The sequence below is a fragment of the Drosophila virilis genome, chromosome X (assembly GCF_030788295.1).
Source record: "Drosophila virilis strain 15010-1051.87 chromosome X, Dvir_AGI_RSII-ME, whole genome shotgun sequence".
NCBI lineage: Eukaryota > Metazoa > Arthropoda > Insecta > Diptera > Drosophilidae > Drosophila > Drosophila virilis.
Window position 1 is genome coordinate 6,986,625 of NC_091543.1, and position 13,701 is coordinate 7,000,325.

At 44.2% G+C, this 13,701-nt stretch overlaps 1 protein-coding gene across 1 annotated transcript; it reads right to left on the reverse strand.

Moving 5' to 3' along the window:
- Nucleotides 1-9,537: 9,537 nt before the first annotated feature.
- LOC6633611 (trichohyalin) lies at nt 9,538-13,444 on the reverse strand. Its single transcript, XM_002056883.4, has 2 exons — nt 9,886-13,444; nt 9,538-9,825 (listed from the first exon to the last, which is right to left on the reverse strand). Exons 1-2 carry the CDS (start codon nt 13,005-13,007, stop codon nt 9,774-9,776), a joined length of 3,174 nt encoding a protein of 1,057 aa, XP_002056919.1. The 5' UTR covers nt 13,008-13,444; the 3' UTR covers nt 9,538-9,773.
- Between the last annotated feature and the right edge of the window lie 257 nt (nt 13,445-13,701).

Sequence of the window (13,701 nt, forward strand, 5' to 3'; positions counted from 1 at the left end):
CAGCTCCAGCTGCATCATAGTATCCGCATCCGCATCCGCATCCGTATCCGCATCCGCATTCACTGACCCGCTCACGTTCTAGTTCGTAATCTGCTGTATTCAATTTCGTATCGGCTGCTGCTTCAAGTGAATTGCAATTCCAATTGAATGCAACAAATAATAAAAAAAAAATGTGTTATCTTTGGCAACGTCAAGAACTAAATACTCTATAAATCTTAAGCACTTTGATGATTTGATATGGCTTAACCCTTATTCATATGAAAATCCCTTAAACAATCAACAGAAATAGAGAAGCATATGAATAAAGTCGCAGAGGTATAGAGAGAGAGAGAGAGAGAGAGAGCTAGAAAGAGGCGAAAGGGGAAGAAAAAGTGAACGGAATGAAGCAATGAAAGTAAGGGAAGAGATTAAGTTTATTTGATTTCCAACATGAATTATTCATTTACCACTTTTAAACCAATTATGAAAAAGGGTAGGGCTTGAATTCATGAGAATCGCATAGAAGAGCTTTCCTTTAAACATACGTTTCAATCGACTCGTAAGAAGCAACAATAAACTTTTGTTGCGTTTGATATTAGAGAACATATAAACACATACACATATATGAATATATGAACTAGAACATACATGTATACATTTATATAGATGCAATAAAGAAAAGTAAGCATCACCTTTAAAACTAATGAGTCACTTTTTACTGATTCCTTCCTGTGCTTTGTTCACGTCTCTCCTCAAGAATTTAATTTAACCGCTTTTAAAAAAATATAATACATAGCTAATTGAAACTGAATTTGAATTTGATCTGAGGAATAAGTTATAAAGCTGACAGCCACAGTTTTCCGCTTGGTGCACTTTTTGGAATCAATCAAAAATGTGTTAACGCTTTCATTCGCCGATCGAAGGAAAGTAAAGCTCTCGCCCATGCAGTCCGAATCATTAGGTTTTCGCCAATTTCCCAGCAGTTGCAATACAAAATTACAGCTTTGCAGCTCTTGCCGTTTAATCATCAATCAGTCAATCAATCAGTCGGTCAGTCAGCCAGAGCAAACAGTTTTATTTATATATCTAAGCAACATATGGGTTTTTAGCATTGGGACATTTATGTTCTGCTGCAAAGGGTAGCCAGCGCCTGGGGTCACGATTTGGCACATTTGCTAGCTGACCAGCTACTACCGCCCACCGCCCACCGCCCATCTGTACAGGCTGGTAACAATTTCAGTTGGCGCTGCACAGCTTTCATACAATTTTCGCGTTTAATTAGCTGCAACGTCATGCGGCCGCAGTGAAGCGCAGCGCATTTGGCCAGCAGCTTTTGGCCATTTGCCAAATTCGTGTCTATGTCCGTTGCAATATGCAATTTGTGTAACCATGTCGCAGTCCATCAACACCTTGTTATACCCTGTACGCGCTGCAAAACAAAAAGGGCATCATGGATTTGTCCCCAAGTATGTAACAGGCAGAGAAAGAGAGACAGCTGCCAGCCCAGAAAGTATCTTTTTTTTCTGATCGGGATGAGAATCGATTTAGAGCAGGGACCTTAAAAGAGCTTCAGCTTTCAGCTTTACAAAATTTACATATTTAAGTTTTAAATAAGTTTTTATTCGAGCATAACTCGAAGACTATGCGGCTCTTGTGTAGTACAAAATGAAGAAAACGTCTTTTTAAAAGTGCAAGCCTTGCGCTTTGGTATCCACACACACATTTGCTCGACATTTGAAAGTATTAAAAATTTCACAATGATCGGACAATAAGCACCGAAGTTATTTGACGGAAAGAACAAGCACAGCTGCTGCGCTGGTTCCAGGGTATCTTTGGGACGGGAGTGCACTCGACTGTCTGCGCCGTCCGGAAGCCTGGCCGCAAAAATTCAATTTGCCACACGCTCTGTTGCACAATGGATGAACATGTGGCTGTGGCTGCGACTGTGACTGGGATGCGAATGTGGATGCGGATGTGGATGTCGATACAGTTGCCAATGCGAACTGTGCCTGGGGGCAACACGCAACGGTGGCCAATTGGACCTATAAGCCCCCTGCTCGCCCACAGCACCAGAGGGGTTGCTGGATCGCCGATGGGGTTGGGCACTGCAACTATGTAAATTTCTAATTGAATTTTTCAGCTCCCCAACAGCAAAGCTGGCGTCGGGGTCCTTGTCCCGCCGCAGGCAGGCGGCATCTTTAAGTGCAACTCAAGGCTTGCAACATTTGGGGCAAAAAGTCGCGGCAAGTGCAACTGGGGCAGTAATAACGGCATAACGGTAAACTGTTACGACAATCATCTTTTTTATTGCATTGCGCAAAAAATCAATTATGTCCACGAACGTAGAACTTATGAAACCCCCAACTGTCAAGTCTGCCCAAAGTTGTGTTCAAAAGTTTGGGATCTTTGAGAGACTTCTCATGTTTCAGTTAAACTAGCTTTTATTGCAGAGCTGCAAGAGCCTTAAAGCTACAATAACTATATTAGAGCTTTAATGTGCTTTCAAAGTTACTTTATCCTTCAGAGAGCTTTCTAAGCATCTTACCTAAATTAATTGTTTTTATTCGAGACAAGAGCTTCAAGGCGAATTTAAAGCTTATTTCTCTAACTCGATAACAGTTTAAGAGCTTTGAAAAGTGTATAAGAGCTTTAAGCTAATAATTTGAAAATCTTTAAGTATTCTTGCTTTTAAATCAATGCTCCTTTGGCTTTCACTTTTACTTTTGATGCTTCCAAAAAAAATTTAGCGTTTAAATCGAACTGCTAAGCTTTTGCTGGAATTCGCCATTAGCAGCAAATATTTTCGCTTAAAACTCTAACTAAATTTCAATTAAAGCTTTCGTGTACTGTCGAAACTCATTGCTTGAAGTTGGAGTAAATGCACCTTTTGCTTTTTCACAGCTTTAATTTTAAATGAGATACTCTTCATGCACTATTATTGAAGGTAATAATGTTTCAGCGTTAAGCTTGAAGTCAAATTAATTATTCTCTCTTACAATATGTTGCGTTATATATAATTGAAGTGATAACAAGTTAATAAATACACACTCACAAAAAGCTTGCATACACTTTGAAAGCTCATTTTACAGCTTTTCAAATGTTGTCAAGCTTTCAAGTGCCCTTATACGAACTGCAAGCTTTAAGTGAAAGTAAAGTGAAATGGGTGGATTTCTAAATAAGCTTAATCTTTTGATATCGAACTACTTTATTATATGACACCTTTGGAGAACATGAAGGGTATTAAAACTTCAGCGTGGCACAGTTAGCCATCCTTGCTTGTAGAAAATGCTTTCCAGAGAAAATTGCAAGGCTATACAATATGTTAAAAGTCCTGTTGACCACTGCCTCTGGGGGGAAGTCCAGCTCTCTGTCAAGACAGAGACATTTGCCGGGCACCCGAAATCCACCCCACTTGTTACTCGATTTCTTTGCTCTTTGCTGTCTAGTCCCCGACCACTTTTCCGTACTTGCCTTATGGTATCAGCAAGGACATGCCACTCGAGGGTGACTCTGAGATCCTTTTTCTTCTCTTTGCCAAATTGACTTTGATTTGCCGCTGCTTGGCGTCTCCACCTCGAACTGAAGGCATTTGCCGTGTCCTGAATGCAGCCATTTTTTATGCTTCGTTGCGCAACAGCTCCCGCACACACACACTTACACACACACACACACAGACACTTGGATTGGGCATTTGTTAGCACACACAACTTTTGCTGGCATCCAGCAAACCCAGTCAAAGCAAAGCGATTGTAAGAGCGCAATCTATAAATATCTAAAAATCCCATAAAACTCAAGGACGTGGCATGTGGCAGGTGGCATGTGGCAGGTGCAACGAGCTGGGCGCGCCAGTAAATGTCATCATTTGGGATTGTGTGCAGCAACATCTTCAGCCGAGCCCTAACTCAGCTGCAGGACCCACAGCTGAGCGCCAGGCCAAGCTGCGAATAAAGGGCAGGTTAGAGTTATGTAGGGTAGAACAGAGTAGAGTAGGGTACGGCTGGGTGGTATACTGTCGGTAGAGTCCCAGGTCACGCAAGGTAGGGTAAGGTAGCGTAGGGTCGGATATGGTACGGCTGGTGCAGCGCCAGGTCGCGGAACAGCAGTGGGTAACAGCGGGGGTGGCTTGGGATAGTTTAAAATACACTTGCGTAGAGAAAGATAGTGAGAGGAGACAAGTTAGTGAAGGGTAGAGAAGTTGATAACAGTGAGAGAAGGAAAGACTAGAGTGGAGTACGATACGTTAGGGCAGGGTACGGCAGTGTAGGTTAGGGCAGGGTACGATAGTGCAGGGTCGAGTAGTAGATAACGGTGTGAAGGAAGGTGAAGAGTAGAGTACGGTAGGGTAGAGTAGAGTACGGTAGGGTAGAGTAGAGTACGGTACGGCACTGCAGGGTAGGGCAGGGTAAGTTAGCGTGGGATAGGGCACAGATGGTAAAGCGTCAGACCATGCAACAAATAGTGAGTAACAGTGGAGGCAGGCCAGGGTAAAGTAAGTAACGGCTGGTAGAGCTGATTGCGATAGGGTCCTGCCTTGCGCCTACCAATTGACATGCGGTTGCAATTGCTATTGCGGTTGCTTTCCAATTGATCAATTCAACAGCGAGCCTTGGATTATCAAAACTTAACAAGGCAGCGAGGTGGGTATCGGTTGGGGTGTGTTTGTGTGTTTGTGTGTGCGTGTGTGTGTGTGTTGTGTGTGGTGTATGTATGCGCTTAGACAATATTTGTGGATGATTGCATGCTTGTGCAAACGGCTTTCATGTACGTGAACAGCAAATTTATTTGCACGAATGCAATGGATGCTGCTGCAATGTTTTGCACCCAGAGAAAACGCCAACGACCCCAGGAAAGCGCCCAGGCTCCAGATCGAACTGAAGCTGTAGTCGCTTCTACTATTTAGAAAATTTGCCTGCGACTCTGCGTTGCGCTGTCAAAGTTTGCCTCGGCGCCGGCCTGACGTGCACCATAAAAGTCTGTTGCATAAACCAATTTCCCATTTGCTCGCACAAATGCATCTCTGTGGGCGCTGGGGGGCGTGGCAAGCCAACGTTAGGCTGCTTGGGCCTGAACTCAGTTTTGGGTTGCTTTGCTGTCTGGAGGGGAGTGGCGAGTGTGTGGGGGGGGGGAGGCTGATTGCTTGTGGGTGGGGATTATGCAAACGTTTGGCGCTGTCAACGCAAGTTGTTCGCATTGGAAATTCGATTCGAACGCAACTGGCCTCAACCCACCCCCTCAACTCCACCTTCCCCCAATCGTCAACCGACCCCCCTTCAGGCAAATCGTCGCTGATAACGTAAACCGCTTTGATTTTTATTTAACTGCACATTTCGCTTAGGGCGTCGCAGCTTCAATGGCAACCTTCACCTCTTCCCGCTCAGCACCGCCTACGAGTTCTACTGTCATATCCCCCAACCGCCACCCCCCGCCCACTAGCACCTCCCAATGCAATCTACCAATTTCTGAGCCCCATTTCGCATTCAGCTCTATTGACGTTTAATGGCAACTTGTGGTGAATTTTTGCTGTCGTTGCTCGATTTGCTGCGGTTTTCTGAACCGAATTTTCATGAATTTTCACGAATTTTACCAGTTGGCAATTTCACAATGTTGTTTTATTTTTTTTTTTTCTATTTTTTAGTTCTGCTTTGCACATTTTCCATTTTCCACGTATTTCTTTTATTTATGTATTTATTTATTCGCTGGCTGCTCAGTTGCCGTTGAAATTGATAATTTAGAAAATTGCTAGCAAATATCAGAGCAAATGTCGCGACACCCGCTTCCCCCCACTTCACCCAAACACGCAAACACCCAAACACCCGCCCAGCCACAAAACCAACCCGAGCCCCCAACTTCAATGTCGCAATCATCGATGCGGGCGTAAAATTTGCTGCATTTGCCAATCAATTTGCAATGGATTTTGAGCGCGGGTCTATCCAGGCGCACGAGACCCCTATTGGATGCCCAAATCATTAACCAGATGCTTTGCATATTAACATTTTGCCATTAAGGGTACTCTGGCAATATGTTTTCCTCAATGCAAAGCTTAAATTGATAATATAATTAATATATTACTAAGCATTAGCAATAAATACGATTATTATATATTTATAGTAATTGGTATATACTTATTAGCATACATTCTATAATATCTATATATACAACTTTTCAAATTGACTGACTGACGGACTAACTGATTGACTGACTGACTGAATTAGCTACTGACTGATTGACTAACTGACTGACTGATTGACTCAGTGACTAACTGATTGACTGACTAACTGACTAACTGACTAACTGACTAACTGACTAACTGACTAACTGACTTACTGACTGACTAACTGACTGATTAATTGACTGACTGACTGACTGACTGACTGACTGACTGACTGACTGACTGACTGACTGACTGACTGACTGACTGACTGACTGACTGACTGACTAACTGACTAACTGACTGACTGACTGACTAACGAACGACTGACTGACTGAGAGATTAATGATCAACACTCAGTGCAAACCGTAAGAGCTAGAAATGTGGTGGAGAAAGTGTGGGAAAATCACGAAAAACATTAAAATGCAACTTTTTTGCTTACTATCCGATCCGCCTCAAACTCATATTCTAAGATCTTTATTCGAATTCACTAGAGGGATACCTCACACATTTCGAAAAATCCATTTCTTCTTTATGTAAATCGGAGCCAGGCTTTGGCTCAAGAGTATACATATAATTTATCCAAGCATAATAGGCAGATGCCAATTTCTTATAAAGGTCAAATTCAATCTGCAACTTTTATATAAAAATGATATTCTTATTACTATTATTTGAATTTAACTATTAAAGAAGTAACGAAAATCAAGGAGTGAACAAAAACTGTAGGCAACGCTTTGGAGAGCTAGTTTCACGAACTGCGCCCAAAGAAAGGAACAGTATAAAGCACATTAATTCTGCACATAAAGTTACTTAAGAAACTCCAATAAATCTTTAAAAAAAACATACCTTTAACCGAACTTTTTAAGGTCTAGAAATCCCCTACGGCAGCTCTGTAGCCTGGCAATCGCACTCAATCAGGGCCGACTTTAGCTTCTGAAAGTATCTTACACAGGTGACTGCTGCATTTAGTTAACGCTGTCAGCACTGCAATATGTAAAAGCGCTTTCCAACACTTTTTTCCCCTCCTACTGTGCTGCTCTGCTGATGCATTGCGCCCACTGCTTTTGAGCGAGTAGCCCATTAAAAGTGTACGTATCTATTTGGCTCTTTCCTGTCTATGTTATAAATTGTACAGGGTATGATGATTCTCTCACTGGGTTTGTAACAAATTGAGGTACTATTAATATATATGTAAATGGGGAAATATATAGATGCGAGCGTGTGTCTAATTTAATGTTTTAACGTTTAACAACACTCGTCAAATATTTATCTCTATATATATATATATATATATATATATATATATAGGGTAAATGAGAGGGTATTCGAGAGGTATTCGGAGTTTGAGAAGCTCTAAAAATAGAACATTACCTTCTTGTTTTTATTGAAATTTATGATTTCTGACACAAAATTTATGTTGTTTTGCATTATGTGTCTAAATTTGTGTTTGTGTGTGGGTGGGTGGGTGTTTGGGTGTGTGTCTGGGTGTGTGTGTGTGTGTGTGTGTGTGGTTAAAAGCATAAAATAAACCTCGAATGCTCGTAAAATGGCATACGTACAAACCCCAAACGACCCCACACGGAACCCGGACTCCGTAAATACCAGCGCCGTTTTTTTTTTGTACAGTTCTTGAGCCCTTCCGGTAGTCTAGCCACACGTATACACGCGCCTTTTCCAGGCCCCCTCTCTCCCTCTCTCCCCATCGTCCCTCCCCCCTCCACCGCCTGCTATCACTTTCGGTATGTGGCTTGTGCGGTTTTCATTTGGCCCAGCGATGGCGCCCAGAACAACGCGCGTGAATTATTTAATTCGAATAAATATTGAAAACTCAATTTTTTATGATGTTTTCTTGTTGGTTTATTGCGCTTTTGTGGCATTTTAATATCGTATATCCTTGCCTCGGCAAGTGTCGCCCGTTGTCTGCCTGCGTGTGTGCCTTGAACCTACAAGCAGCCCGAGTGTTTGTGTGTGCGTGTAAATAAACAGCCGTAAAACTCAAATTTTTATACTCATCCACATAATAGTTAAGATACACATGAAAGTTTATTGATGCTACGCACACAATTTATCGTTTATCGCCACACTCCATATTTGTAAATCGATCGTCTTTTACACACTTTATCGCTCTGCAAAACAATCGAGATATAAATTTGAAGCAATGCCGGGCAATTTCGAGCTAATTACGCGAGAGATGCAAGCGATTATATAAGCTGGCGCCCAATGTGGGGCGCGCCATGCAAATATAAAAGCTTCGGAACGTAACCAAAGCATAAAGAGCTTAAGCAACATTCAGCTAATTAAACTAATATATACCACAAATATAGACCGCAACTTCCATATGAAAATATTTAAGGCTTGAAATATTTTCAGTAGGGCGGGCAGGAATACAAAAACATGAATTGGGATTTGAAAGATGTATGAAAAGCAAAGACTTGAAACAAAACCTGGCTTCATTAATGTGGAGTCCTAAGACAAGATGAATCGAACCACTGACAGAATTCGGTTTTGGTTTGCAGCCTTACCTTTAAGTTGTGTTGGGCTTAAAGCCATACTGCAGACCTATGCATTTAAAATTGTTTAGTAATCCCTTGCAGGGCAGTACAAATGGGCAAGCCTTCGTCTTTACGTCTCCCAAATAAGTAGATGTGTATATACATAGTTTAGGCCATAACTGTACGAATTATCCGCACAACTGGACTGAAAACAGAAACAAGCAAGTCTGTCCGACCGACTGTCCGTCTGTTTGTTTGTTTGTGTGTGTGTGTGTGTGCTTGGCCATAAGTTGACTGTACACACATTTACCATGCGAAATAATCCCCAATAGAAGAAAATTGTGTAAAATTTTGTGCTGGTTCCACTGATTAAGAATGGCTTACTGGCTGCTTGTCGGAACGATGCCAGTGAGCCAGGCAGCCAGTCAGTTAGGCAGTCAGGCAGTCAGTCAGGCACCCTTGGGGAAATCCTTTGAAGAGCAAAAGATGTATGGACCATTCCAGCATCTAATATGTGCGAAATTTATCAACAACGATACTGTCTGGCATACAAAAGGCGCACAAGGATGAAGGCAACCGACATGGAAAATCGCAATAATAATTTTCCAGTTCGGCCTTCCGTGTATGTTTATGTGTGTGTGTGTGTGTGTGTGTGAGAGATGGGGGTGGGCTGGCTCCTAACTCTTAAGTGGGTAATACTCGTAGTTGTAGTCACATACCGTATGCATGGTATGCCGAAGCCGGGTCCGGGTCCGGGCATGTGCCCAAATATGCCAAGTGGACAATTGCAGTGGCCTGTCGCTGCAGGGGACTTCAGGGACTGTGCTCCAATGGGCTCTGGTGCTCCAATTAGATGTGGTTTTGGGCAACAAGCATTGGTTGGTGGCGAAATCTGGCAGGCAAATTGAAACAGATTCCTCGCTTTGCATATGCTCAACTATGTATAACTTATATTTGTTTGTAGTTCAGTGTAGATTACAGTTTCAGTAACAGTTGGAATAAATTGTACAATGCGTTTACAGATACATCTCAGATCCACTCTCGGCCTTAAACTCGTTGCTCATTAGGTTGTACGGTATTGGGGGACATAGGGTTCCTAGGTACTTTATGCGTTTCAGTATATCAGGTTTATCGTTAAGCCTTCGTTTAGTATCTTAGCATTCGACGGGATGCAGAAAGCCCTGGATATGTTCAGCCAGTCGGTTTCTGCATAGCAAGGCAAATTATGTTAACATTATGTCAATAAATAATACCTCGAATGCTTACCCAAGATGCTGTCCCTTATGGTTGGTCAACTTGGAATACAGTACTAGCAATATCAGCGCTTGGCCAGTTATCAAGAGTCCTTGTTTGGTGTAGTTGTTGCTTATCCAGATGCTGGGCTTTTTGTTTTCCCGATTCTTTTTTACATACAGTTCGGATAAGTCTCGTTCCTGTCGCCGTTGGGCACTCAACCTGCTGTCTTCCAGATTTTCACGACTAATAAGATTATCACTCGCCTCTTGTCGGAAGCTAACGCGTTGTTCCCGGTTAAGATTATCTAGACGTAGATCGGCGTCCCGCTCTTGTCTTGCCGATATATCACGCTCCTCGCGTCGAGGATGGTTGCGCCGGGTTTGCTCGTCATTGGCATTGGGCTGACGATTGACTCGTTCCTGCCTTTGTGTCACATCTTTCACCTTCCGTCGCACATCCTCTCGATTATCTCGCCTTTCTATGCGCTCCGCATCCACACGTTCCCTTCGTAGAAGATTGCCACGTTCCTCACGTCGGAGATGGTCGCGCTCGTCTTGTCGGCGATCATCGCGCTGCTCACGACGAGAGAGATCACCGCGTCGTGCTTCGATGTCATTTGCATTACGCTCCCGATTTTCCTGTTCCTGTCTTTGTGCTAGGTCGTCCTCCATTCGTCGCATGGCTTCACGACTCACATGCCTTTCCATGCGTTTCGCGTCGACACGTTCCTCTCGTTCCACCTGTCGGTTAGCGTCTCCATCCTCTTGTCTGTGATCATCACGTTCTTCACGTCGGTAAAGCTGTTCTTGTCGTGTGTCTAAACGGCTACGAGTATCGACCCTCTTGAGCTCATCTCGTTCCTGTCGTCGTGTCAGCACATTCTCTCTTCGATTTACTTGCAGCCCTCGTTGCTCCACATCCACACGCTCTTGTCTTTGACTTGTATGTCGCAGATTGTCGTGTTCCTCACGTCGGCGATCATCACGCTCCTCATGTGGAGAGAAATCATCTCGCCGCACTTCTGTGTAAGTAGTATGGCGAATCGGATCTCGATCTTCACGATCATGTCTTCGAGATACAGCTCGTTCCTCACGGCGAGATGGCTCTTCCCTTCGAACTTCAACCTGATCAATTTTTTCACCATAACGAGAATCCAACCTGTTTTCTCTTTCCTGCCTTCGTGTTAATTCGGTTTCCTTCCGTCGCATACCGTCTCGATTCATTCGCCTTTCCAGTTGCTCAGTGTTTACAAGATCGCGTTCTTCCCGATCCTGTCTTCGAAACACATCTCGTTCTGCCTGTCGCAAACCTTCTCGTTCATTATGTCGATTTTCATACCCAACATCCACATTGTCGCGTTCTTTGCGCTCCTCTCTTCGAGATACATCTCGTTCCTCACGTCGGAAAACGTCTCGTTCTTCACGTAGGAGGTCATTACGTTCCGCCCGACGAAAATCATCTTGCTTCTCCCGACGGCGATCATCACGTTCTTCACGTCGAAAGAGATTGATGCGCTCTATGTCGTCGACATTACGCTCACGATTTTCCCGATCCTGCCTGTGCGTTACATCATGTTCCGACTGCCGCATATCCTCTCGACTGACTCGCCTTTCCAGACGTTCTGTATTTAAGCGTTCAACTCGTTTTTGCCGTGTAAGATCGTTGGATTGCTCCTGTCTTGCATCCTCACGTTGAGAGATATCAATACGCCGTACTTCCAGGTCAATAGATTTATGCTCACGACGTTCACTTTCTTGGTGAACCGGGTCAGTCTCCACTCGTCGCATCTCCTCCCGACTCACTCCCCTTTCCATACGCTCTGTATCGACACGTTCAACCCTTTCTTCACGGCGACGATCATCGCGGTCCATCTGTTGGTTGGCCTCGCGCTCCTCGCGCAGGGATCGATCGTTTCTTTGTGCAGCTCGAGTATCTAACTGTTGAAGATCTTCTCGCACTAGTCGGAAAGAGCTTTCATTTTGTCGATTTAATTGCCCGTCTTCACGCTCTTGTCTTCGGGAAACATCTCGTTCCTCACGCCGGCTATTAAGCTCCTCACGTCGATTAAATTCATCTTCACGCTCTTGTCGTCGGGATGCATCTCGTACTCCTTGACGAAGATTGCTTCGATCTTGTCTTCGGATATCATCGCGCTCTACTTGGCGAAAATCAGTCGCTTCGACTCTTCGGAGCTCAGCACGGTCTTCTTTACGAAAATCGGCTCGTTCTTCTCTTCGCAGAGCTTCGCGTTCTTCTTGACGAGAATCGGCACGTTCCTCTCTTCGTAGATCCCCGCGTTCTTCTTGACGAAAATCGGCGCGTTCTTCTCTTCGGAGATCTTCATGCTCTTCTTGACGAAAATCGGCGCGTTCATCTCTTCGAAGACCATTGCGTTCTTCTTGGGCAAAATCGGCGCGTTCTAATCTTTCGAGATCCTCACGTTCTTCTTGACGAAAATCGACACGCTCCTCTCTTCGGAGATCTTCACGTTCTTCTTGGCGAAAATCGGCGCGTTCTTCTCTTCGGAGATCTTCGCGCTCTTTTCGACGAAAATCAACGTGTTCTCTTCGGAATTCATTGCGTACTTCTCGGGCAAAATCGGCGCGTTCTTCTCTTCTGAGATCTTCACGTTCTTCTTGACGAAAATCGGCGCGATCCTCTGTTCGAAGATCTTCACGTTCTTCTTGACGAAAATCGGCTCGTTCTTCTCTTCGGAGAACTTCACGTTCTTCTCGACGAAAATCGGCGCGTTCTTCTCTTCGGAGATCTGCACGTTCCTCCCGTTGAATTTCCATTCGGCGGTCTTCACGAGCATCCAACTGTACACGTTCCTCCCGCTCTAGTCGTCGTGACAGCTCGTTCTCCTCTTGCCGAGAAGAACGTTCAGTCTGCAGATTGTCTTCTCGATTCAACCGGCTGCTGCGATCCTCAAGCTTTCCAATGCGCTCACTTTGTTGTCTATAAACAAGATGCTCGTCGTATTCATCCATCTCGCTTCGGCGATCTTCCATCAACCGATGCAATGGTTGTATAGGACACTGCTGCTGGCGGGTGCTGCATGCCTGGTTGTTGGCCTGGGCAAAGTCCAAGCTGCCCAGTTGCAGAAGGAGTACAAGAAAGTTAAGCCTCAGCCATTGTGGGTTAGCGGCCATCCTGGCGTTGTAGTTACTCCCAAGCGAAGGCGTCTTTCAGCTACAATTATCGGCACCGGTCTGGGAATTGATGTGGTCTCTCTGGTAGCCGTTACTTCAGCAAGCTTCGAAGCTCGAATGACTTATCCAGTTGCCGTGCCGTCTATTTATACCAAAAGTTTAGCCCAGGACTCTGTACGGCAACGCCCACGCAGCGCTTGAGACGCAGTATTCCAAATGAACCTCAATTTCCCGTTGATTGATTCGATTTCGCTTATCGCACATGTGCACCACTGCGCTTTGGCCAAGGCGAACGACTTCAGCACCAACTCCGCTCAAGTGGTTCTAATGTGTGAGAGCTGTTTTCAATTTAAGCATTTTATGAATGAAATTCAGTTAGACCAACTGAGCCTGTGACGTCACTGATGACAGTGTAGGGTAGTCCATTGATTCCCATACCACTCGATTCCTGTGCAAATAGAAATAATTTATTGGAAAGTTGAGCGAACGTACATATATATGGTATACAAAATTCCAGACTTTCACTTATGTGTCCGTCATAAACACATCCGCTCAACTTTCCATTATATTATTTCTATTTCCCCAAGAAATATGTAACGTATAGAAGGAGTCGTCTGCGACAACAAATGTATATATATTCTTGACCACCATCAACAGTCGAGTAGGTGGGCCACGCCCTTTTGTTCGTCTGTCT

Coding starts and splice junctions, on each gene's coding strand:
- LOC6633611 (XM_002056883.4), bottom strand. CDS start 13,007: ATGGCCGCTAACCCACAATGGCTGAGGCTTAACTTTCTTGTACTCCTT. Junction 9,826..9,885: donor CATAAGGGACAGCATCTTGG/GTAAGCATTCGA, acceptor CTTGCTATGCAG/AAACCGACTGGCTGAACATA.